General features: G+C 39.3%; 2 protein-coding genes across 2 annotated transcripts in view; both read left to right on the top strand.

Annotated features, from left to right (window-relative positions):
* LOC103757181 (MARVEL domain-containing protein 2) overlaps nt 1-9,064 on the top strand; it is a 9,775-nt gene extending 711 nt beyond the window's left edge. The window contains exons 2-7 of the mRNA XM_029965455.1: nt 3-849; nt 2,355-2,387; nt 3,838-3,974; nt 4,843-5,014; nt 5,429-5,479; nt 6,415-9,064. Coding sequence (XP_029821315.1) covers nt 3-849; nt 2,355-2,387; nt 3,838-3,974; nt 4,843-5,014; nt 5,429-5,479; nt 6,415-6,531 — 1,357 coding nt within the window. The 3' untranslated portion in view covers nt 6,532-9,064. The remainder of the gene's footprint in view (nt 1-2; nt 850-2,354; nt 2,388-3,837; nt 3,975-4,842; nt 5,015-5,428; nt 5,480-6,414) is intronic.
* A 2,767-nt stretch (nt 9,065-11,831) lies between these two features.
* GTF2H2 (general transcription factor IIH subunit 2) lies at nt 11,832-23,469 on the top strand. Its single transcript, XM_018086190.2, has 15 exons — nt 11,832-12,092; nt 12,187-12,264; nt 13,175-13,211; nt 13,819-13,905; nt 14,740-14,790; nt 15,251-15,305; nt 16,157-16,262; nt 17,188-17,278; nt 17,436-17,523; nt 18,082-18,189; nt 19,381-19,444; nt 20,326-20,429; nt 22,258-22,360; nt 22,651-22,690; nt 23,113-23,469. Exons 1-15 carry the CDS (start codon nt 12,037-12,039, stop codon nt 23,230-23,232), a joined length of 1,188 nt encoding a protein of 395 aa, XP_017941679.1. The 5' UTR covers nt 11,832-12,036; the 3' UTR covers nt 23,233-23,469.
* Nucleotides 23,470-25,688: the final 2,219 nt, after the last annotated feature.

Raw genomic sequence — 25,688 nt, 5'->3', positions numbered from 1 at the left:
AGCTGGGACAGCACGGCCTCCGATATCAGGTACATCTCGGACGGAGTCGAGTGCTCGCCGCCGGCCACCCCCGCTCCTCCGCAGCCGGGGGCCAAGACGGTGCCTGGCTCCTACAGGGACCCTTACGGGGGGTCGGGAGGGAGCTACAACTCTGGGAAGGAGGCCGAGGCCATGCTGCCCTCCGATGACCCCTTGGGCTCGCTGGAGCGCCGCGCCGGCACCGGGCGGACGTACAGCGAGCGGGTGGAGGAGTACCACCAGCGGTACGCCTACATGAAGTCCTGGGCAGGGCTGCTCAGGATCCTCGGCGTGGCCGAGCTGCTGCTGGGCGCCGCCGTCTTCGCCTGTGTCACCGCCTACGTGCACAAGGACAACGAGTGGTACAACATGTTCGGGTACTCGCAGCCCTACGGATACGGGGCTGGCAGCGCCTACAGCGGATACTCCTACAGCGGACCCAAAACGCCTTTCGTTCTGGTGGCGGCGGGAATGGCGTGGATTGTCACGATGGTGCTGCTAGTGCTGGGCATGTCCATGTACTACCGGACTATCCTCCTTGATTCCAACTGGTGGCCTCTGACCGAGTTCGGGATCAATGTGGCCTTGTTCTTTCTCTACATGTCGGCTGCCATAGTGTATGTAAACGACACCAACCGAGGTGGGCTCTGCTATTACCAGTTGTTTAAGACACCGATAAACGCATCCTTTTGCCGTGTGGAAGGAGGTCAGACTGCAGCAATCATCTTCTTGTTTGTCACGGTGATCATCTACCTAATTAGTGCAGTGGTCTCTCTAAAGTTATGGAGGCACGAAGGGGCTAGGAGGCGCAGGGAATTAATGGAACAGGAGGTAAGTCGTCAGTTACCATTTTCTGTCTACTGGGTACGGCGCGATAGGGAGCACTTGTGACGTCTTACCATGTCGCAGATGGAGTCGTATCAGATGTCTTCTCTGCAGCAGGTCCATAGCCTTCAGGGTGAATTTTAACCAGTCTTACATTATTTGAGACTACTTGATGAAAGACCTTTTAAGACGTCAATCCCAAGTTCTTGGACTCTTTGTTTTTTGTTTTTTGTTGTTTGTTTTTTTTTTAATAATTCACCCTGGCTCTGTTCTCTTTGTAATACTGGGCTCTCTTCCTGAGTCAGCTGATGAACTACTTCCTGGTGTGTATTTTCCAAACAAAGGAAGAAATTAACAATGCGCTTGTTCATCTGTTCAGCAGGGTTAGGCTTAAAGCCACCTAGCATTTATTTTAAAACTGCTTTCAGCGCATCAAGTGCTAGTGTGAATAAACGTAAGAACGCGAAATACTTTTTACTTTGCAAACGAAACTCCAAGCTTTCCTTACAATAGTTATCAGAAAATAACAGTAATAACAGGGCGGGCTAGATTTTGGTGTGTCAGATTTCCGTCGGCCTTATCTTTTTCAGGGCAAGTATTTTGCCTGACTTCTGGCCTTGCCCATACACAAAACATTCAGTACGCATCTGGTTGATGATAAACTATAGTAGCAGAGACTTACACTCTTAATTAGAGAATTCAAGTCATTTCTGTAAAACTTCCTTCATGTGAAAACACCAAAAAAAAAACTTTAAAAAAAATGATAAGACTTAATATAGCATAAAAATAAAGGTATGTGAAGCTTACATAAGCCTAACTTAGAGTGGTCAGCATGAAAGTGATTTTAGTAGGAGAGAGCTGCTCTGTGACTGCATACTCTTGCAGCACTTCCAACACTGCTTCCCAATTCACCATCTTGCATAAAACTTTCAAAAAGTACATAAAAGCTTTTCAACCAACTTATAATATGTCCTGCAAGAATGAGGTGATTGCTGGAGTTACACAGAAGGCGTTTGTTCTTCCCTGTTACTACCAAAGTTCTTTTACTCCAATTACTAAATATTTCTGAAGAGAATGCTTTTATAATAGAGGTTACTGTCAGAGAGTACTGTGCAAAACAGTTGCAGGTTGAGCTACCAGTTCGGGCATTGTTGTGTTTTCTACACAATGAATTAAGGTGCAGAGTGTTAGTGAGTTAACGTGGGCTGGAATGTGAAATAATAAAGGAGCTTGGGAAGTGGATGGAGTATTTCCTGCCAGCTGTTCCTTACAGCTATGCTCTGGGAAATCCTTCTGGGGTTTGGGTGGTTGTTTTCCTTCTACTGTTCTTAAACAGTCTTTAAATCAATGGCTCTGAAAATATTCTTATGCTAAATTTCTTTGTACCTAAATATAAATGTAATTCTCTTAACAGTACAATTTTGAAAAAGTTTAGATTTTAAGAGTCTGTGCTTTTGCATACTATTTTTCCTGAAAATAAAACGTAGTTCTTTCCATTTTTTTTTTGATAGATGAAAACGCAGTCCTCTTTTCCAGAAAAGAAGGTAGGAAATGGGAAATTATTTTTATGTTTACTGATAATTCTAAATTGTTATTCTTTTTCTTGTGACTATTTTGACTGACTTGTTTATTTAATTATTTGATTGGGAAGAGATTAGGTTTAATTCTTTAACCTGGTTTTTACATCATTCTCCTACCTAGAAGATTCAGATGAAGCTTGTAAAGGAGTTACTCCTAGTAAGGCTGAGTTATAAAATAGACTGTAAATAGCAGATCCGATGGTTGCCTCTGTATGTGCTCTTACTCTCTTTGACAAGGTGACAAGTTCTGTAGCATTTATTACTGGGTTTGGCAGGTGACTAAAACAGCAGGTCAGATGTGAGGTAGGTTTTAGACTTACTTTCTTCCTGGCTGTGTGCTTCATTTACAGGAGGGCCAGTGGAAGCACAGTAGGTCCTCCCTAAGCTGAGCTTCTTCCTGTGTTTCTGAGACTGCTCCAAAGACCTCCTTGCTGGTTTTGAAGCATCAGCAGTGCTACTGGTTCTGCCACACGAAGGTGTGGTTGCATATGCTGCAAAGATTCTATAGGATCTTAACAGAACATGCTGATTCCCAGAGGAATTATGGTGTATTAATTTTAGTCTTAAATGTCTCCTGTAGACGCTGTGAATTTCCTACCACCGTTTTCTCTGTTTATTCGCTACTGGATCAGGATCCTTTTTTATGTGTTCCAACAAGACTGCACATGTTTTTATTTCTGGATCAAGGGATAAATTGTGCCAATGAGTGACCTCATCAAAGACTACAACTTCCTTGTGAGGGGAAGAGGAGGGGCAGGCACTGATCTCTTCTCTGTGGTGACCGGTGACGGAACCAGAGGGAATGGCCTGAAGTTGTGTCAGACAAGGTTTAGGTTGAATATTGGAAAAAGGTTTTTCACCCAGCAGGTGATTGGGCACTGGAACAGGCTCCCCAGGGAAATAGTCACAGCAACACACCCAGCAGAGTTTGAGAAGTGTCTGGATGATACTTTCTGGCACATGGTGTGACTCTTAGGGTGGTCCTGTGCATGGCCAGGAGTGATCCTTGTGGGTCCCTTCTAGCTTGGCATATTCTGTGATTCTGCTGATAGGAAACAAGGAGAAAAGGAAACTCCAGAGAACTGAATGAGTCCTATTCATTCAAAAAGTAGATGGATATCCAAAGAAACTTCCTTAACATGTTTTTTTGAGACAGGTGAATCTTTCCAAACCCAAAGAAGAATTTATCTGTCACTGGTACTGCTGTTATGACAAACTGAAGAAGAATACTGTGTAAGAAACATTAGTGTAACTCATTACCAATTTTCTAATTACAGTAAGGGTTGTGAGAAATACCTGTTATTTGCTCCTGTTGCTACTAGGTACTTGTATCCCTGTCTTCAATGAGTTGTGTATTGTGTGGTTTATGTAAAACTGACTTCATTAAGAACAAATTCTTTTTCTTTTAAAACAGTATGAAAGTGATGACAGACCAAGAGAAGAAGTCAGTTACAGGCAGCTTAAGTCTGTGGAAAGAAAACCAGAACTACTTAATGGTCATATACCTGCAGGCCACATTCCTAAACCTATAGTGATGCCAGACTACTTAGCGTAAGTGACTTGACTTTGATGAACCAACTTAGTGGATAATACTTGAATGATGTTTCTCACCCAGCATTTTTCATATATACACACACGTGGTTTCTATGCCATGCATGTGCTGTCTTGAACTCATGATTCTTTGTTAAGTTAATGTTAAAAAATAGAGAGGATGAGGGCTGGTATCAGTGGCATTCAGTGGCATAAAACAGTAATTATAAATAAAGAATCTTAATGGAAAAAACAAACCCACACACACCTCAAATGTTAAAGCAGAAAGTTATCTAGCAAGTACAGTGCCAAAGGAACAGAAGACCACCATACAGACATTATAGAAAAAAGTAAAATACATGGGAAATTGCCTTTTTAGCTCCTGAAGTTTGACTACTCTTGTACTTTCTAAGTGTTAAATCTGTAACATGCTCCCTTCTGGAGGAGAAATCTTTCTGTTATAAACTACGAGATCATAAAGTAATTTTTATACTCTTTGCCATAGACCAGGGCACAAACTGAAACCTGTGAGGTTTCACCTGAATATTAGGAAAATATTTTCACTGTGAAGGTCTGCACAGATTGCCCAGAGAGAGTGAGTCTCCATCCTTGGAGATATCAAAAGCCATCTGGACACAGTCCTGGGCAGCCTGGCATAGGTGGCCCTGATTGAGCCAGAGGTTAGACCAGATAAACTGCAGATGTCTCTTGCAACTTCAGCCATTCTGTGATTTCAGTGCTTTACAGGCGTGCAGATTTCAGCAGGTTGTGAGATTAGCAAACAATACAGAAACACACTACCAAGGTGAAGGGTCCAAATGTTTGTTAAAAAGTCCTATCTCTAAAACTAGTTCTTGAAAATGTGTTTGTTTGTGGTTTTTTTTTTAAGGAAATACCCAGTAATTCAAACAAATGAAATGAGAGACCGGTACAAAGCAGTATTCAATGATCAGTTTGCTGAGTATAAAGAACTGTCTGTGGAAGTTCATGCTGTATTGAAAAAGTTTGATGAGCTGGATGCGTTGCTGAAACAGCTTCCCCACCATCCTGAAAGCATATATGTAAGTCCTTGTGAAATGGGCTCACAGAAAACAGTGGTATTAGGTGGTATTATTAGGTAGTTTCTGACTGTCTTTAGCTAGGACACTGTTTTGTAGGGCTGGCTGTGACTTGGTGGGAGAGAAAGTTTTCCCATATATGTGACATCTTGTCTGATCATTAGTTAAGCACACCAAGTTGTGGTTAAGACATATACCTGCTTTTCTGGGTTTTTTTTATTTGTTTGTTTCATACTAGTAGTTTTTACATTTGAGTGAATCACAGTTAATGTACTTCCACTATTTCTCAAATACAAGATTTACAACTGAAATGTTACAACTATAATGAGAATTTTGCTTTTGATGAGTATTTTGTAGAATTTACATGAAGATATGGAGCATGCTCAAAGTGTTTAAAAATCTGTGGTCTCTCATTAGGAACAGGAAAGGATATCAAAAGTTCTGCAAGAATACAAGAAGAAAAAAAATGTAAGTATTTTTAGATTTACGCTGCTAGTGAATCTAATTAATAGCAAAGAGAGTGTAAATAGCCAACACTTCTGACATTAGGCACAATTCACTAGCTCAGGGTATCTGTAGACACGACAGGACAATGTGTATTTTCTCTTCTAAAACTCTGGAAAAGTTAGGACACAAACCCACACACTCATGCCAACAACCTGTTTTGACAGTGATGATTCCGGTAGCCAGATGTGGAAGAAAAACCTAAACCACAAGCACACAGTTAAGCATTTTCATCTTCTGAGAGTATGTTGCATCTCTTAGCATTCTGCACTCAGAAAACTAGTTATTTTTTGGGATCCATTTGGGGTTCATTTATATTCACTGACTGACACAGCCAACAGATAATAACAGAAAACATAATCTTAGAAAAGTAGTTTTGTATTTTTTGAGGCATGGAATTTAGGCACTCTGAAAAAGTAATTTTCAGTGTCATCCAAGAGGTCATTTTTAATTGTGGAGAGCAAATGTGCATCTGTGTTCCATTAAAACCATAATACATTACAAATACCATTTTTCTTCCTCCATGGAATTCAAAGTTTGTGTCTGTATTAGTTAAACTTCATAGCTTTTTGGAGGGGAGGGATTTATTGCATTTACTACAACACACCTATAAAATCTAAATTATGTAGTAGGATGTAATTTATATTTGCAGATTTCCATTTTAAAACTGCTCTGTTTACTAAGTAACTATAACATATAAAAGCAGAACATCTTTTTCTAGCCTTTCATGAAGGAAGGGGAAGCAGGACATAAAAAATTGTGTCTAGGGGAAAAAAAAAACTGATTTTGGAGACAACTTATATACTATCCTTTGTCAAGAACATAGCTGATAATAGACTATTCTTGGAAGAATATGAAAACGTAATATATTAATGTAAAGGTTTTTGTATTTTTGGCAGGATCCTGCATTTCTGGAGAAAAAGGAGCGTTGTGAATATCTAAAGAATAAACTTTCTCACATAAAACAACGAATTCAGGACTATGATAAAGTTATGAATTGGAATGTAGAAACTTAGCTATGCTTTCACTTCATGGATACTATTTTCTGGTTTTTAAATTGATATGCATATTTTAACCTATTTATTTACTCAGAACAGTACAGCTACGGGGATTAGTTAATCATTCTGTTGCTTATTTAGATGTATATTACTGGTAGGTTTTGTATGAAGATCCAATTTTAAATCAATGTAATTGAAGTTATCAGATAACTTTAGAAAAAGTCTTCTAACATTCTGTTTTCATTAGTGGAAATCCTGACCTCTTAAATATGAATGCTTTATTTGAAAATACTGTATTTGCAAACTTGCAAAGCCCACCAGAGAAGGCAGTTCTAAATACCATGTGGAAATTTTGCATAGAAATGCTGTTAACAATTTCAGATTTTATTTTTAAGTGGTATCTAAATGATATCAGGAAGAGCTGAGCTGTTCTTTCTGTCTGGGTTTTGATGGAGTGCTTCATCATATTGAATAATTTTGTCAATTCAGAAGTTATTTTAATAAGAATTTTTGTATTGTATTTCCAAATGCTGTACTGTGTGCCAGAAATTATGTTGAATTTCACCCAGCGAGAGATGGAAAAAATAATTTCCTATTTAAGCAACGTGGAGAGGGGCACTTTGGTTTGAGTTTTTTATTCCCCTCTTTAGAGATGATGCAACAAATTTATACATGGAGTAGAGGTACAGGATGGGACTCACATTAATGTTCCATTAGTGTTACTGTATGTCATTAGGCTCTGCATGCCATTTCTGGGTCGTGCTATGATTAGTACAGGTGTTTAAAGGCAAAAGACTTTATTCTTCATCAGCAAGTAACAGGACATTTTGTCTAGGCAGCAGATGTTTGTGAACTTGGCATTCAGAGAGTTAAGCAAAATTAATTAATTCAAAGTACAAATTGTTAGTATCATTGATAAGGCCAGGTAAAACATATTAACAGACATTCTTTCTGGAGCATATCTGCAAAAATTCAATATATATTTTTTATATTTTCTTGGGGATATTATCATGGGGATAGGTTTGTATGTGTAGATGTTTTCATAAGCCAGTAAACTTTGTATCCTTTTTCACATCTTTGTTAATTATTTTTACTTACTAAAATTGTTAGAAGCATTGATAGTTTCTTTGTACAGTTTTTTACAACCTCAATTTGTCTGTTCTGAAATATATTTTAATATAAAAAATGCAGCCATATTACTCTATTGCTTATAAAGGCATTTTGTTAGAAAAAGCTGTTCTGATTAAGGTTTTTGCAAATTTTTATTAGGGATCATTTTTTCTTTAAAAGAAAGTTTTTAACTTTTGCCTTAATTTAAAGGAAAGACATCAGGAAAGCCGTTTCCAGTTCATAATGGTCATGGTAGTACTACCTCTGTCCTTCACTTCTGTTAACATACCTCACTCTGACAGTTAAAGCCCTTCTGACTTTTCAGCCCTTATCATTCACACTGCAATCCTGATGGCCACACACCCACCTTCATATTTATAAAGTTGACATTCCAATTTTATCAGCCACTTAATTCCAAGAGTTTTAGTGGATGAAGTAAATGGCACAAAACACCATGGGAACACTGAGAGAATTTGAAAACTTGGCACCTCTTCATGTGAAAACCTTCAGTCCCATCTACCTTGAAGGTGCCTCAACATTTTCATCAGTCTGAAATCAGATGACAGCCTTGTTCTCCCTCTCCCTTCAGGTGCCACTCTCTCTCGTTCTAGTTTGTGTTAATTTCAAACAGGAAATCTCTCTACTTTATAAAGGAGATGGGCCAAACGTTTATACCTGTTGCACTGTATATTTGTTAAACTCTTCTTTGTAAGAGAGATACTTGTCCAAATCCCCAAAATCTAAATAAATGACCTCTTACTTTACGTCCAGTTTTCTCATTTTTTTTCTCATTGAGAGTTGTGGGCATTGCATCAGTTATAGGAGAAGAAGATGAACACAACTTAAAGGTTCAACTGGTGTTCATAAAGTGCTAAAAATAAGCTGACTGGTACTTTCTTTGGAACATTCACAGTCTGCACCCTTAATAGGTCTTCTTTCCATAGGACACTGACGTCCAGCCCCAGGCTCTCTTTGACAGTGGTCTTGAGGTTCAGTCTTTGAGGAACTGGCTCCTGGTCCCTCAGACAGTGTCTCCATAACCTGTGAAGAGCTATCGTGCTTCTCCTTTCCTGCAAAGTTTCCAACAAAGGAGCTGGGAAAACGGAACAGTATGCCTGTGGGTGGAACAGGCAAGTAAACCAAGTGGAGACAGCTGTATGTGGATAGCTATGTTACTGGGTGTGGTCCATGTTTCCCAGAAAGATGCCACCCTTGTGGCCAAGGGGGTTTTCCAAAAGTTGGAGAGAGAAGCTGGGGAGAGAAATATTCGTTTCTGACTGCTTTTTGGTGTCCAAACAGGATTAGTGCAGTGCATGGCAGTGGGCTTGCTTAGCGTGGAGCCTCATGAGAAGGCATTTACTTCACTGCTGGACTTCCCAAGTTACCATCCCAAGGCATGCAGGGCATCCTTAGGTTGCAGCAGGGCAACATGTTGCAACCATTGCAGTAAGTTACTTGCCTAGTCCTGTATCTCTTGGGGCCTCAGGACTGTTAAGGCACTTTTGGTGCATACAGTCAGCTGGTTTTGCTCTAACCTATCAGTGGAGGACTGAAAGAGGTCTGTCTTGTGATGCCTCAAAGCTTTTAGGATTTTTTTAGCTTTTTGTAGATTATAGAAGTAGTTGTGTAGTAAATGTAGATTTTAAGGTAGCTGTGTAATTCCTTACCCTTTAACATAGTAGTTTACAAATACCCAACCTTATTACCCCATTTCATATCAAACCCTCTAAATTGCTTTAGCGTGTTTAGTTTTCTTTTCAAGGCAGGATTGTAGAAAACACCTCTTTTTAAGAACATTGCACCCTAGGCCTGAACAATGAGATACCATGACAGACAAAGTGACCTTCAAGCCCAGGACTTTGGAGGAGCTCCAAGGGCTGTACTGCTGTGAAGAAGATGAAGATGAGGAAGAAGGGGTCCCAAAGACCCCAGACCCAGTTCCCGAAGGGGTGTGTCAGGAGCAGAACTGGGCAGAACCAAGGGGGTGGATAAATCTGGAATTGGATTGATCTTATTATAAAACCAAAGAACCACTGCCTGGGTGCAAGTGTGTGGCATGTATTCCCCCAGGCCTGAGGGCCCGATTAAACGACCTGCTCTTTTATCATATATACTAAATTGGCCTGGGGTTTTTTTTCTCTGTGGTCTCTCAGCCCATCAGTTCTCAACAGTGCTCTGAACTGCCAAAGAAGAATTATTAGTGTAAGAAACATTTTCATCTATAGAAGAAATTGAGATTAACGAAATAAGAATAAATGGCTGGGAGTTGCAGCAAGTTGGAGCAAGACAAAAATTAGGAGGGAATTGAAAATTAGTTACCATCAGAGCTATCAGGGCAAGTAGTCTCTTGAAATCCTGAAACAATAGAAGGCATACTCCAGACAAAACTGAAGTTGTTAAATGATTATCACCTCAGTCTCTTCATGCAGAGTCTCTGGGCTCAACTCTGTGAATCTACATTTTTGCATGTACATGTTAACAGTCTATGTGGTCTTACTCGTGTGACTGGATTTTTGCAGAAGGTGTAGTTAACATGTATTTGAATCTTACCAAGTAGTACTGTCCTACATCCACAGGCATGTAGTGTCTGCTTCCAATTACAGCCTGTCCTCAGACCCTAGGTATAACAAGAAGTTTTATTCTTCTTAGAAAATGCTCTCCTGTCTCCACAGATCTAAAGCAAATTACCCAAGAGACTTACAGTTTCTAGGAATAAATTTAATAGTTTCCAAACTGGACCTTTTTTTTCCTTTTTTTGTCTTTGAAAACAGTTGGATGTCCTTGATCAAGGTAACTGTGGCAACATCTGCATACTTTTTTACTGAACTGTACGTTTTTTCAGGCCAGATAAAGCAATGCCTAACAGATGTACCCAAAAGTTTGGATAGCATAATAGGTGGATTAGCTTCCGTGACAGCATGCTCATGGCAATGAAAAACCTAATTGATTTGAAATCATAGAAGAAGGTATGCAGTATTTAGTTCATTAATCTCAAAATTGTGATGGAATTTCAAGCACTTGGACAATCATAATCTACAAAATTATTGTATATCCTGTATTCCAGTCAAGTATTGAAATTCTTGGCCTTGACAATAAAAAATATCGCTGTTCTGAAAGAAGTCTCGTTTCTCTCCTATAAAATTGTCAGCTTGCAGCCATTTTCCCTTTCAATGTTTTATAAGTTGGATTTTTTCCTCCTAAAGAAAGGATGGCATGTGTTCTAATGGGAATAGATCAAAGTACAGATATTTCAGTTCCAAGAAGCAAATCTTGGCTTCTCAAACTATAGAATCCCCCTTTTCCCTGGCTTCAGTAGATTGCTTTCCTTAAAAAAACTGTGAATTTTCCCCAGGCACGGTTTAATTGAAAGCAAGTCAATTTCACTTCTCTTTCCCTTATAAATTGCTCCCGATAAGCGCAACAGAAGTGTACAGCAGGGTACAGCAGAAGTGGCAAGTTTTTTCCCTGCTCCTGTTTCAGGAAGTGTTGGTACTGTTTACACGTTTTCTTCCTCATTTATTGTCTTACTCGGATGCAGAGTGGCGCACCCCTCTCCCCCTGAGGAACGGATACTCAGCACTTTTCCTGTAATTGAAGAGGTGAAACCCAATCTCGGCACATTTCCACTGTATCCCTAGAGTTTTGGTTGCTCTGCAGAGCAGTCAGCACTTAGCTCAGCTGGCTCTGACCTAATCCGTACTGCGATGCTAACGAAATGGAAACTCTTGGTGACATCAGATGGATGCTCAGAATTATTTTAGGTAGATGCAAAACATGAACCCGTAACATCAAAATGCCTGAAAGTGTTTGCTTTTGCTATACCAGGGCGGTAGACAGCTGCTTTAATTAACTGGCCTATAAGCATAACCGTGTTAAAAATCAGTGCTACAGCACGGCCTTTCCAGGCTCTTGGGTTCTTCTGTTAATTACTAGAATTGTTTCAGTTAATTACAGAAATACAGGTAAACCCAGACGGTGCCATGACTCCGAGAGGTGAACGAGGGGGCACCTCACAGAAACATCACCGCCGGGGCCTGGCGCCCGCACGGGCGATGTCTCCGTGAGGCGTTTTCCCTACGCCCTCGTGCTCCCACGACCTAAGGGGAGTTCTTTGCAGGTGGTGTGGAAAACACCACGGAGCGGCCCCGGAACGCTCGCTCGGCGGCCCGGGCGGCGGCCGGGAGGGTTTGGCGGCGCACCGAGGCGAAGGAGGGCGGGCGTGTCCGGGACGGCGGGGCCTGGCGGCGGCCCCGGCTCCCCTCGGCCTCCGGAGTGCCTTCAGCACCCCTCGTCTGTCCCCAGCCCTCCGCTCGGCTCCCCTCGGCCCCCTGAGCCCCCCTCGGCTCCCCGCATTACCCCGAGCCCCCTTCGTCTCCCGTCAGGCCCCCCAAGCCGCCTCAGCCCACCGCGGAGATGGATGACGAACCCGAGCGGACCAAGCGCTGGGAAGGAGGCTACGAAAGAACATGGTGTGTTCGTCCCCTTTCCCCTCCCTCACCCTATTTCTGGCGAAAGAGGAGAGAAAAATCTCCCTTCCGCTCGCTAACACTCTGCTTTGCGTAGGGAAATTCTTAAAGAAGACGAATCCGGGTCGTTGAAAGCAACCATCGATGATATCCTCTTCAAGGCAAAGAGGAAAAGGTACTTCTCGTGGCCACAAGCCTGCAGATAGCCCTGGCTTGATCATACTGAAAGTGGGCTTTTGTGTCCTTACCCCTTCATGCTTCCTGCCTACTGCTTATTGTGCTGTGAGAAATTGTAAAACGAACTTTTAACTTTAATCTAAGCACTGTGTGTGCAGGCTGGATACCCCAGGTGTATGCAAGCTGGAGGTCTTGATCTGATGGACCGCGGTGCAGAGCACTGCAGTTGCAATCTGCCCAGCTTAGAGAAATCCTCCAGCACTTTTTTTAATACACAAATCATAGAATCATAGAATGGTTTGGGTTGGAAAGGACCTTAAAAAGTTCATCCAGTACCAACGTGGCTGCTATGGACAACACCTCCCACTAGACCAGGCTACTCAGAGCCACATCCAACCTGGTCTTAAAAACTTCCAGATATGAGGTGTCTACAACTTCTCAGCTTCTGTGGGCAACCTGTGCCAGTGCCTCACCAGCCCCATCATAAAAACATCTTTATATCTAATCTAAACCCACTCTGGTTTAGTTAAAAACATTACCCTTTGTCCTATCACAACAGAAGCTGGCGTTTGGTATCATGGGATCAGATTTCCATTTCAAATTTCAGAAAAATTACCAGAAAAAAAAATCTAACTTCTGCTTTATTTCAAGTTATATTAAAACATTCAAATTTGGATAAAATTTTAAAGCTTCATTAAACCTGGTTGTAACAAATAGTTTTTATTTGTTTTCTGAGAGAGAGGAGAGGTCTGTGGCTGAGTTGTGCGATTTTTCAGTGTAAATAAGTGTCTGCAGTTTGTTACTGCTGCATATTTGGCAGAAGTCTAGCTTAGGATTTGTTTTGGGCTTTTGTTTTAGGAGCCATTTCTTCACTTGCCTCTTACTTAAATCCTTCTGTGTTTTGTTAGACTCTATGAACACCATGGACAAGTTCGACTTGGAATGGTATCTTGATGTCTTCGCTCTCTTCTGTCCTCGGTCCAAAGCTGCTTGACCAGAGCTGGTGTTCCTGCACTGAAAGACAGTGTGAAAGATACAGACCTAACGTGCTTGAGACCAAACCTTGTGTTTCCCACCAGTTGTTTTTGTTTTTTTTTAAGCATTCTTTGTTCATTGGCAGGGTGAATGTGCAGCATGAGCATTCAGAGGTGGAATTCAGAGGTTTGGCACACGGGGTGTGTTTTGCAGTTGGAGCACGTGTACTCGCACTGTCCATTTCCCTTCATGTGAAAAAGGGGTGTAACTGAAACAGCTTGTAAATAACAACGTTGCTTTAGTCCAGTTCCAGCTGTGCATGTATTGCAGCTTATTGTGAGAGGAAAAGAGCAGTGTGCATTCTCCAAGAGAGGTGGTTTGGGGTTTTTTTTTTTTTTCATTTTGAAGGAAAAGTAGACAGATGTGTTACTTTTTCAGTTGATGTTGATTGCATGGCTCAATATTCTGAATTTTCCCAGTTTGAGGGAGGAATTAGTGGCTTTTTTAAGTAAATGGAATAAGGAATTCAGTTCAGTATGTATTCTGTGAGTGATTTTCACTTATGGTGGAAATGCAGATGCGTCACCTTTATGTGGTTGTTGATGGATCAAGAACGATGGAGGACCAAGACTTAAAACCAAACAGACTTACTTGCACTTTGAAGGTATTTCTGGACTCAAAAATGTTCCCTTACTAAGCCACTGTTCCTTTATAAACCCAGTTACATTTTGCATTTAAAAGAATTGCAGTCTCCTGTATGTGCATAGCCTCATCTTTCCTATCATCCCTGCTTTTTTTCTCCCTTGATTCTCTTGCTAGTCTGTTATTTTCCTGTTTTTTGATTAATGTGACACTATTTTGCCATGCACATGTACTTCTGTACAGTAAAAGCACTTTATAAGGATATATTAGGGAAAGATGCTTTAGGAAAAGTATGTGGAAATTAATTGTTGCCCATAATAAGGGGATGAAAGAAAAACAGACATGTTTTCATTGCACATCTAGAATTGTTTGTATTTTTTTTTTTACAGTTGGGGTTTTTTTATGAATTCTGATTTGAAAGACTGTTAGTCAGGACTTGAATTGAATTGGTGTTTCAGGCATGGGGGACTTGAACTGTACATATTGTACTATATGGTCTTCCCTAATAACACTGAAGCGTGAAATCCTGGGTTTTGGTGATTTTGTACAGATTTGATGCTCTGTGGTGTGTTGGAAACCTCCATTTGAACCACTGGGAATCTGGAACTTGAACATATGATGTGAATAAAATAAAAAGGGGACAAGTTTCTGAAATTTACATTGCATTGGTAACATGGGATGAAGGAGAAGGGCTGGGGTGAAAGAAGAATAGAAAAGAATGTCTCATTCTCTTGTTTTGTTTTCCTCAGCTTTTTTTTTCCATTAATGATACTAGATGTTTTGCAAATATCACCTATTTAATGCATGGGGAAAAAAACTGTAATTAGTTCTTAACAGTCTTAACTTTTCTTTGTAGTTACTGGAATATTTTGTTGAAGAGTACTTTGACCAAAATCCCATTAGTCAGGTATGTACAACCATGCAAGAAACAAGTAATAGAAAGCTATTTTAGAAGGTAGTTTTAGTTTTAACAGTACCTAGTAAACTGTTCTCTGTTTATGTGTACCTTCCCATCCTATCTAGTGAAACTCTTGTTTCTGCCTGAACTAATGAATCTAAGAACCTGTCTGTTCTCTTATTCCTAGAGTCAATTCTGACATAGAAGACCTGATTATATTTTTTTCGGGCACTTGGATTTTTTAAAGATTTCTTTTTGTGCAAAAGCACTGGAAATATACAGTTTGTATTAACTGATGCATCACGTTGGGCTGCTGTTGTTACAGTTACAAGAACACTTGTATAGACTTGTATGGTTAAGTAATTCTGATCCATAAAGAAGTTATTAGGCAAAATATAGCAAAAATATAAATCATCCTCTTTTAAAACTTGGTAAGAAAACTTTTGACTATTTTTTTTTCCTTTTCCAGATTGGCTTAATTGTAACCAAGAGTAAAAGAGCTGAAAAAATGACAGAACTCTCAGGTAGGGAGTTAGTTTTGGGTTTTGTGGGGGTTTGTTTGTTTGTTTGTTTATTTGTTTGGTTTTTGTTTGGTTGGGGTTTTTTTGTTTTGTTTTGTTTTAATTGGAGATGTTTTTGTCTATTTCATTGATGTTACAAGTTCTACCTGATATGCTGCTGGAAGTGATGTTAACATATTTTTAAAAGATTAATTATTGCAAATCATCTGAAACCATAGTCTTTATTTTGATCTGTTTTGATCTAGATGTGGCACTGTGTGCTTTTTGCCATTGTCTTGTCCAGATTGCAGCTAAAACGTGATTTGTTTCCCCTATAGTTAATTTTCTACCTGGTTTGTTAATTTTGTATGTTATGACACCTGTGTGTATGGTGAGATCTGATCAGGTGTTAAAAGCAAGGTTTCTTTGGTTCCTGCCTGCTGTTACAGCAATCCCTGTGGCTTCAGAGATAAAGCAGACTTCACTGAGGAAATCCAGGATGAATCAATCTTTGAACAGTTCTTTGAGGATAACAGAAGAAACTAAACTCTTTTTTTGCTGAAACACTTTGTGAGACACTTTGCACTTATGTTGACCACTTAATGATACACAACATGTGATTTTATTTTGTTGACTTCTTAAAGTTTCTAACAACTGGGTGCCTGTAGAGTAAATGTCTTTCTGTTGATATATTGTTTTATTGTTTTCTGCATTCTGATTGGCACATCAGTTTCTAACGAAAAATAGACAGTTTTTTTGTCACAGTTTGAAAACTTGTCGTAAAGGTACACTTCATTGCATATGTACTTTAAATATTTCAATTCTTTTAACTTGTTATATCAATTGAATTGCTTGGGATTTTTTTTCACTTGCAGGAAACTCAAAAAAGCACGTAACTGCTCTGAAGAAAGCAGTGGATATGAACTGCAGTGGAGAGCCTTCTCTATATAATTCCCTAAATTTGGCCATGCAGACTTTAAAGTTAGTATTTACCTGGAGGTTTTTTTATTTTCTTAGTGATTGTGAATTTTTTGAGGGGCAGAGACAGAATTTTTTTCGGAGGAGCATCTTACACCATGCTGACTTGAGTTTTTAATTATGTTCTCTTACAATACAAATAAGAAGTTAAATAATGCTGGTAGTGCAGAAGTTGATTTTTTAACACGAGATGCTTGTATTTAGAGATGTGCTGCTTATAAAATGCAACAGTATTTTAAAACCAAGTAGATGATTGTACGTAGATATTGTGATGACAGACAGTTTTTTTTTACTGGAGGGCTGAGGTATGGAAAAGGACAGAGTTAGGGGTTAATGATGAGAGAACAGGCAAAGAAGCAGCATTGAGTCACAGTAATCTTGTGGGAGTTTTGGCATTCTTTAGAAAGATAAATTTTCAGGTAGGATAGATTTAAAACAATTTTTTGCTGTGTGAGGTGTTGAGATGTTTGAGTTTGGAAGACGGAATGAAAGATTTTGGCTAGAAACACTTACAGAACAAAGTTAGTAGTCAGTGTCATAAAAAACTATTTGAATGACTAACTGGAAGAGAATTTGCAACTAAGAGCCAAAAGTAGTTAAGAGTAATGAATTTACACCTATAAATTTTTATTTTAAGAAGTCAGAAGACTTGCTGTATTGTTGCTAGTTTGAAGGTAAATTTTACCTGTGAGAGTGTGGATAAGGGATTCATTAGAGCAAACAATTAGATAACAACTACACAGTCAAGTACTGGAAAGGTTTGGCTTATGGAAGGTGAAATCCTTCTCCTCAGAGAAGGATCATATTAGAATTTGTAGAGGACTTCATATTGTATCATCTTATGACTTCAGTGCATTAAACTCCTTGTAGACATTATCATCCAAGCAGCTTAGTGTGCAGCAGTAAATTAACTATGTACTTTCCTTAGGCACATGCCAGGACATACAAGCAGAGAGATTTTGGTAGTCTTCAGCAGCCTGACGACATGTGATCCAGCCAACATCTATGATTTAATTAAGGTACAGAATCGTAGTTTGACTACTGCATTGAACATCCAAGCTATTAGAGTAAAAACAGACAATTGCAGTGTCATCACCAATTAATTTTCATTTAAGACTTTTCACTAATTTTTGTTCTGCACATGAATTTGAGTATGCTTTCTTTTTCTATTTTAAGTGTTTAAAAGCAGTTAAGATCAGAGTATCTGTCATCGGCCTAAGTGCTGAAGTTCGAGTCTGTACAGTACTTGCCCGAGAAACTGGTGGTATGTATCTGAAGTTCAGTAGTTATATTACTAACACAGGTTTAAAATCAAAATTAAGTAACTGTTTTATAAATTCATTAATGCATTTTGATATTTAAGGATGAATATTTTCCATTGTCCTGGCAGAAAATTCAAGGGTTTCCCAAATCTATGAAATACACAGTAGTAAGTGAAATTATTATGAGCTGGCAGCTGCAGCTCTAGAGAGAAGAAATAGATATATTTTCAAAACTACTGTTCCACGTATTAAGCTATGTGATGTGGAACTTAAGCAATGTAACATGTTAATATTAATTGCTGCAGTGGTAACTTTTACAATATCATTACTACAGTGTAATGTTGGGGAAAAAAGCTATGGGCCTTCATGTCTAATTTAACATTCTGGTGTTACCAAATTCACAACTTGTCAGTTTCAGTAGCATTAGTAGGGCTAGTTTTTAGGAACAGGTTTGGATAAATTACTTTTTCTACTTAATTTGTTTTCTGTCATTTGGAGTGTATGTTTGTATTCTCAGCTGCTCATAACCTGCAAGTAAGGCATTTATTTCTTTGTGACAGGAACATACCACGTGATTTTAGATGAAAGTCATTTTAAGGAACTGCTGATGCATCATGTTAGTCCCCCACCTGCCAGTTCGAGTTCTGAGTGTTCCCTTATTCGAATGGGTATGGTACAGTTTTGTTAAACTCTGAGCACAAGATCTGCTCTGTCTTTTTACTTCTTTGCATCTTCTGTGTTAAAGCCTTACAAATAGTAATAAGCTTAATAAAGACATTGCAGAATTGTTTGGTTTTTTTATTTTGACTTGTGTTTTGCTAAAGAAATGCAAGTTTTCTTGATGTTGTTCCTGCAAAGTAGTCAGTTTTAAATAAAACTAACAATTAAAAAAGAGAAATTACTCAACAGAAGTTGGGAATAATAAAGTGGAATGATATTGCTTGTAGAGTGATTGTTATAAATGTACTACTTAGAAATTAAGGATGAAAAATTATTTTGTTTCTCCCTATTTTTTCCCTGCAGAAGGGAACTATCATAACTATTAATTGATTGTAAGAGCCATATGTTTAGCCATGTAGTACATATTTGTGAGGAGCACTGTTGTGGTGTTCTTTCAGCAAGTAGATTAGGTGCCTTTTCTTCTCCTGATGTGTTTCTCAATAAATTTAAGCTTGGAGTTAAACCAAAATAGGAACTATAATGCCACAAAGTAGAGCATTGAGTTCTCACTTTCATCCACCCCTTTCACAGAGAGACATGTATGTATTTTTATGTGTAGGTATAAATACTGAAGAGGTTTACTTGTTATAGGTAAAGCCTGAGGAGCAGTTGGGAGAACCAACTGTCCGTTTGTCATGAGCTGTAAAAAATAAGTGGTAGAAAGAAAGGTGTCTGTTACAGTCTCCATAAAATGCTGTAGTGTCATCTGTTGTATACTGCACTTGGAAGGTGAATATAGGCTTGGTGTCTGCATATATAAAAATATTTTCCCCTTAATTAGAAACCATTGTTTAAGTGAACATTCGTGTGGTGCTTATTCTGCTTTCCTACCATTGCATATAGTTTTCTTTTTCACTGTTCTTCAGAAATGGGGTTCCAGGAGCTTCAGTTAATACAAAGTCTATGAAAAGACATTTTTTCAGTTGGGGAAAGTATGCTGAGGGATATGTGAATGTAGGTAGAGACCTTTAGGGAGAATTTGATACCTAGTAAGCGTGTATTATTTCTACTGTAATAACAAACAAGAAGGAGATAGGCCTTAATATTTAGAGTAGTCTTTGAACTTCTCCACTAAAGTATGAAACTGACACATTACTTGCATGTGTAAAATTGTTAATATGGGCTGTTTTTCTCTTCAGGTTTTCCTCAGCATACTATTGCTTCCCTGTCTGATCAGGATGCAAAGCCTTCCTTTAGCATGGTGTAAGTAGAGTTAATTAGAATTCAGTGAGCTGATAAGAATTCAGTATCAATTAGTTATATATTTAGAAAATCTTTACAGTGAAAATATTGCAAAATAACATGAAAAAATAGCAAGCAATGTCTTGTGACTTCTCAGCAGATATTTTATTTTCATTTGCACATCCTGTATGTGACCATAGTTACCTCTGTTAAATATGCTTTTTAAACTTTGCATTTAAATTTTTGGAAGATGGTAAATGGTGCTTAGTTGTGTTATACAATGATTAGGGCAAAAGGGTGCTACAAGGTGCTAAAGTAATTACTGCCAATTTTATGTGCAGTTCTTCATTTAGGTATTGCTATCATTATAAAAGGTAATTATTAGGATGAAGGGTATTATCTGAATAAAGTACTTTTTTATGTATTTCCTAATGTAACTTTAAAGGGAAGCTTAAAATATAGGCCTTATTTGATTACTGTATCTGAGCTCTTCTTAATGAAAAGAATCATGGTTTTCAGGGCTGATATGGGAGTCTGAATTCTTAGAAGGAAACAGTGTCTGCTATTTGAAAGAATAAGTACACTACCATGCAGCTTACAGTCAATACAGAATATTTTTGTGCCAAAGTAGGAATAGCAATGCAATTGTCACTCATAACTTTACTTTTTAAAGATGCATTGGTGCCTTTTTGTGAGAAAATTTGGTCTTTGTTCTGTTCTTGTGAAAAAATGTGGTTACTGATACCTCCTCGTGTCAGATGCTTTCTGACACACATGGAACTGTTGCGTGCAATCTACTGAAACTTTTAAAATTATTTGTTGTGAAAACTGTGTAATATCTGTAGTTAATGTAGTAGTATGGTGTTACCTCTTAGGTACTGAATTGTTTCTTTCTTCTGTAGGCAATTGGAAAACAACAGTGAGCCCAGTCTCACACTGGGTGGGTATTTTTGTCCCCAGTGCAGAGCCAAATACTGTGAGCTTCCTGTGGAATGCAAAATCTGTGGTAAGTAGCAAGAAGAGGCGAGTGAATGAAGTAGGAGTTAGTGGTAAGAGAGTTAAGGGGTAGAAAAATTCAATTATACTTAGGAATTAAAAGCAGCTCTGCTTTTAGGGTCCTGCATTCCTGTGACCTGGGATGCCAACTTCATACGAGGGATATTTCAGGATATACCTGCAACAGGAAACCTGTATCATATCCCCTGGTGTAATGTTATAAACTAGAAGCCCTAAAGCAGGGAAGAAGGGTGATCCATATGTGAATGGTAATTTCTCAAGAATCCAGATTTAACAGACACACCAATGTTCCAGGCTCCTCAGTGCAAGGCTGTGGAGATAGAATGCTTTGGAGTAAAAAGGCAGAAGACCTCCCACCTCCAGGAGTATGTGAATGGAAGATTTCCAAGTAGACCCCAAGGGCAGGCTGCACAGTGACACATGACAGGCTGTAGAGTTGTAAATGGAAGCCCTTTGGTCTTGCAAATGTTAATGGACTGTGCAACCAATGATTCCTCCCCCTCTTGCCCTTAGTGAGGGTGGGAGGGAGGATTAGCATGTTTTATAGTATTAATGCTGTGAGTGGTGCTGTCCTGTTAGCTTCTACTGGCATATGACTAAAACGTGATAGGTATTACCAAGATGTGTGTATTTGGCAAGAGGATGAAAAAATTACAGTTTTGGGTCGCTTTATCCTATTTTAATTTCAAGTTTTTCATACAAGCATAAGTTGGGTTCCAGCAAGGGAATAGTGTAAAAGAGAAATCCTGTATCAGCAGTGGATTCTCCACAGCTGCAGGGATCAGGCAGGACAAGAGCTCAGATGCTTACACTGCATGTGAATGAGTGGTGGAGATGTTTGTGCCAGCCCAAGCCCTACTTAACCTGTTTTCGTGGTCTGACCCCAGCTGGCAACTCAGCCCCACACAGCCACTCAGTCCCTCCTCCCTGGTGGGATGGGGGAGGCAATTGGAAGGGTAAAAGTGAGAAAATCATGGGTTGAGATAAGACAGTGTAATATATACAGGAAAAGCTGTACGTGCAAGCCAAGCAAAATAAGTAATTAATTCACTACTTCCCATTGGCAGAATCTCCAGGAAAGCAGGGCTCCATCATGGGTAACAGTGAGGGGAGAAGATAAATACCATCTCTCTTCCACCTTCATCCAGCTTTATAGGCTGAGCATGATGCCATGTAATGTGGGTTATCCCTTTCTTCTGTTGGGGGACTGACTGGCATCCTGGCTGTTTCCCCTCCCAACTCCTTGTGCACCCCCAGTCCTACTCACTGGTAGGGTGAGAAACAGAAAGGGCCTTGGCTCTTTGCAAGCACTGCTCAGCAGTAAGGAAAACTATCCTATTCCCAGAACAAATCCAAAACACAGCCATTTGCTTGTTAGTGTGAAGAAAATTAACTGTTAAAACCAGCAGACCTGTGTTAGCTGAAACAGGACTGTGGTGTGCTTTTGGCAGTATTACAGGAGGCTGGAGTAGAGCATTTTAGTGATGTGATACAGCAGAGCCATCATTGCCAAAGAGGAGCTTCCTAACTTGACCACTATGCATTGTAAATGTACTTCTAAAGACAGAGTTAAACCTTTTCAGTAGAAATTTGAGTAATTTGCTTGTTCTTTATGTTTGGATTTAAATCTGGAAAGGATTACAGCTTTGGCTTTTAGAAGCTAACGGAACAAATAATTTTAATTTTTTAAATTCCTGAAAGCTTTGAACCACTGAGTAATTTAAAATATTTTTTTTTCCCTTTTGACTGTATTTTATACAGAAAAGCTTTTCAGTAAGTTCTCTCTTGTAATAATTTTGATGTCTCTTTATTTGCAGGTCTTACACTAGTGTCTGCACCTCACCTGGCTCGGTCATACCATCACTTGTTTCCTTTGGATGCTTTTCAGGAAGTTCCACTGGAAGAATACAAGGGGGAACGGTATGCAAATCATATTTATGATAATAAGTTTACTTGTGGATCCTGTAATTTTTTTGTCACCAAAGTAAGAATAGCTGGCAGCAGCTACTTTGCTGATGGAGACACTGAATGTTTGTGTAGTTTTGGGCACCTCTGGCATTAAGAAATATTTGTAGTTCCCATCAACAGTTATATCTATGAGTTCAGTTGAATAGCTGAAATAATTGCCATGAATTGTTGCTGTGTATAAGATATTTTTTAAACACAGATTGACTCTTTTTTCAGTTAAAATAACACAGTTTTGCTTTCAGGTATTGTCAAGGCTGTCAGGGAGAAATGAAAGATCAAAATGTGAGTATGTTGAGCTGAATTGGAGTTTGCATTGAGGGTTTGAGAAGCAGAGGTGATCCTTTAGTCATCTTAAGACCACGAAAATATTCGTGGATGTTTATGTCATGGTTAACTGGTGTTCTGTGATAAAGAGCCATGTTTTTTAGACTGCAAAGTCTATAAAAGTGTGGGAAGGGATTTCCTAGGAAGCTGCATAAAGAAGCTTCCACTCTTAGCCATGTGGAAGCATCTACAATGACCTGAGCTCAGCCCTGCGGATATACTTGCTGTTAGAAACTTTAAGTTCAGTGTTTCAGAGTTTCAGTGATGTTAGCAACACAGTCTGTTTACACTGTCTTCATGACACAACTGTTGCCCTACTGCAGTGCTATGATGGTGATAATTTTTTAAATTTGACTTGTTTTTCTATCCTTTCCACACAGGTTTACATATGTAAAGTGTGTCAGAATGCATTTTGTGTGGAATGCGACCTGTTTGTCCATGATTCTCTGCACTGCTGTCCTGGCTGTATTCACGAGCATCCTGCTCCCATATCTGTATGACACCATGTCTTTGAGAAATTGTTTTATTTATGTCACTCTTGCATGAATTTTTTTTGTTCAGACATTTTTTTCATTCAGACAGTTTTGTTTATTCAGACATTATTTTAACTGACATATCTCAGAACAACAAGATGGTTAAAGAGGGGTGATGTGCTGGTTTAAAGGTAAACCATCAGGGGAAATGAACTCAACTCAAAAGAGAGATTATAAGTCAGAATAACAATTTAATAAAATAATACAATAAGTACAATTATACAGACAAACGATTGGTTTTAACCCACAAAACCCAAATGTATAACCCAGCACCCTGGGGCATGAACAGAGTGGTGTTCTTTGGGCCCCGAGTCCAAAGGAAAAGGAGAGGGGAAAACCTGTTGCAGTCTGGTTGAAAAGTGGTGGTTGCAGTCCAGTCGAGAGTGGTGGTCTCAGTCTGGTTGAGAGCAGTGATCTGCAGTCTCCCTCTGGATCCCACGAGTGGTTAAAAAGGTCCCAGGACTCCAAGATTATATATCCTCCAGTTCAGGCAGGAATGTCCAGTACCTCCCTCAGGGCAGGGGGTTCCTCAATGGGTGTGAGGACAAGAACAACTCCTATCTCACAGGCCTCTTAACACCCAGTTTATAGCCTGAGGAGTCAGGCTCTATGTGCAGATGGTATAAATGGTTCATTGATAACAGTTTCTGGGAAATGGCATGGAAGGCCATAGAGTACACAGTTTTGGGTTACACCCATCCAGTGATGAACTGGTCCCAGCTGTTCTAACTAGGACAGATGAACAGTGGCATCATAATGTTTTAATGATTTTATTACTTATAATATATTCCTGAATTACTTGTATCTATTTTCTCTGTTCTTGTCTAATGAGCTCTGGCTTTTTCCAGCTGTTATTATGGGTAATGTGTATATTTTTAAATGTGAAAGTGATAAAACTGGTTTTTTAGATATTGTGGTGATTTGGTTTTGTTTCGTTATTAGTTCAAAATGAAGCCCTGAAAGTACGTTTTACATATCTGTTGTTACAAACTTTTGCTTTTGGTGGATGGTGGAGTTCTACAGATCAAAATATTCTTTTGCAAGGATTCAACAAAAATATTTTTGAGCAATTAATTGGTGGATATTTCATATATTAATTTCAGGTATTGTGGGTACTCACCTTGGCCTTCAGTAAGACCGCTCAAATACAGCTGTTATAAAGGTGCTGAAAACACATTTTAGGTTTTAATGGTGAAACTCAAAGCTAACTGAATTCTATTACTGCTGTGTTCGCAGTTATGTGGTTTCACTTTCTTGTAGGAGGTAAGACTGCTGAAAGGCAAGGAACTTGCAGAAGGGCAAGACCTGGGTTTATACTAACTATTGTTTGATGGTGTGCTGGTTTAAAGGTAAACCAGCAGGGGAAATGAACTCAACTCAAAAACGAGATTCTAAGTCAGAATAACAATTTAATAAAACAATACAATAAGTACAATTATACAGACAAACAATTGGTTTTCACCCACAAAACCCAAATGTATAACCCAGCACCCTGGGGCATGAACAGAGTGGTGTTCTTTGGGCCCCCTGAGTCCAAAGGAAAAGGAGAAGGGAAAACCTGTTGGTGAGAGTGCTGGTGCAGTCTGGTCAAGAGTGGTGATTGCAGTCTGGTTGAGAGCAGTGATCTGCAGTCTCCCTCTGGATCCCACGAGTGGTTAAAAATGTCCCAAGACTCCAAGATTATATATCCTCCAGTTCAGGCAGGAATGTCCAGTACTTCCCTTAGGGCGGGGGGTTCTTCAATGGGTGTGAGGACAAGAACAACTCCTATCTCACAGGCCTCTTAACACCCAGTTTATAGCCTGAGGAGTCAGGCTCTATGTGCAGATAGTGTAAATGGTTCATTGGTAACAGTTTCTGGGAAATGGCATGGAAGGCCATAGAATACACAGTTTTGGGTTACACCCATCCAGTGATGAACTGGTCTCAGCTGTCCTAACTAGGACAGATGGGCTCAGTATTGAAGAGAGATGCTATTTGGTTCTGAGGCTTCAGTGAATTGACAGAACTACACATTTTCTTCTCTCCTGGGCTAAACCCCCAGAGCAATAGACAGTAAGGTGGGTGGAGAAGGGGAAGCGTGTGGTCTTATCTGAACATCAAAAGAATAGAATTGAGACTAACACAAAACTCTTGTCATGTGCTACACCTCAGGAAGAGGTTACAGGTGCAGTGTCTGAAGCAGTAGGTCATACCTGGTTTTCTTGTCATCTTATGATTGTAAACACATCAGTGACTGAGTTTCTCTGGATGTATATGAAATATGACTTGATTTTTTTAAAGGGTGAGGTTTGTTGTCAGGTTAGAAATGGCAGTATAATCACTGAGTCTTAAAACTGCAAACAAGCAAAAAAATCAAACCTCTATCTTAAGTTAGTTCCCTGTTTTTCATGCTCACCACATACAAACAATGCACACTACAT

Source organism: Manacus vitellinus, unplaced genomic scaffold (genome assembly GCF_001715985.3).
Source record: "Manacus vitellinus isolate BGI_N305 unplaced genomic scaffold, ASM171598v3 scaffold_9_pilon, whole genome shotgun sequence".
Classification (NCBI taxonomy): Eukaryota; Metazoa; Chordata; class Aves; order Passeriformes; family Pipridae; genus Manacus; species Manacus vitellinus.
The sequence above is the reverse complement of the archived record's forward strand: the minus strand, read 5'-3'. Positions and strand labels throughout refer to the sequence as shown.

Coding starts and splice junctions, on each gene's coding strand:
- GTF2H2 (XM_018086190.2), top strand. CDS start 12,037: ATGGATGACGAACCCGAGCGGACCAAGCGCTGGGAAGGAGGCTACGAA. Junction 16,263..17,187: donor TTGGCCATGCAGACTTTAAA/GTTAGTATTTAC, acceptor TACTTTCCTTAG/GCACATGCCAGGACATACAA. Junction 17,279..17,435: donor ACATCTATGATTTAATTAAG/GTACAGAATCGT, acceptor TTCTATTTTAAG/TGTTTAAAAGCAGTTAAGAT.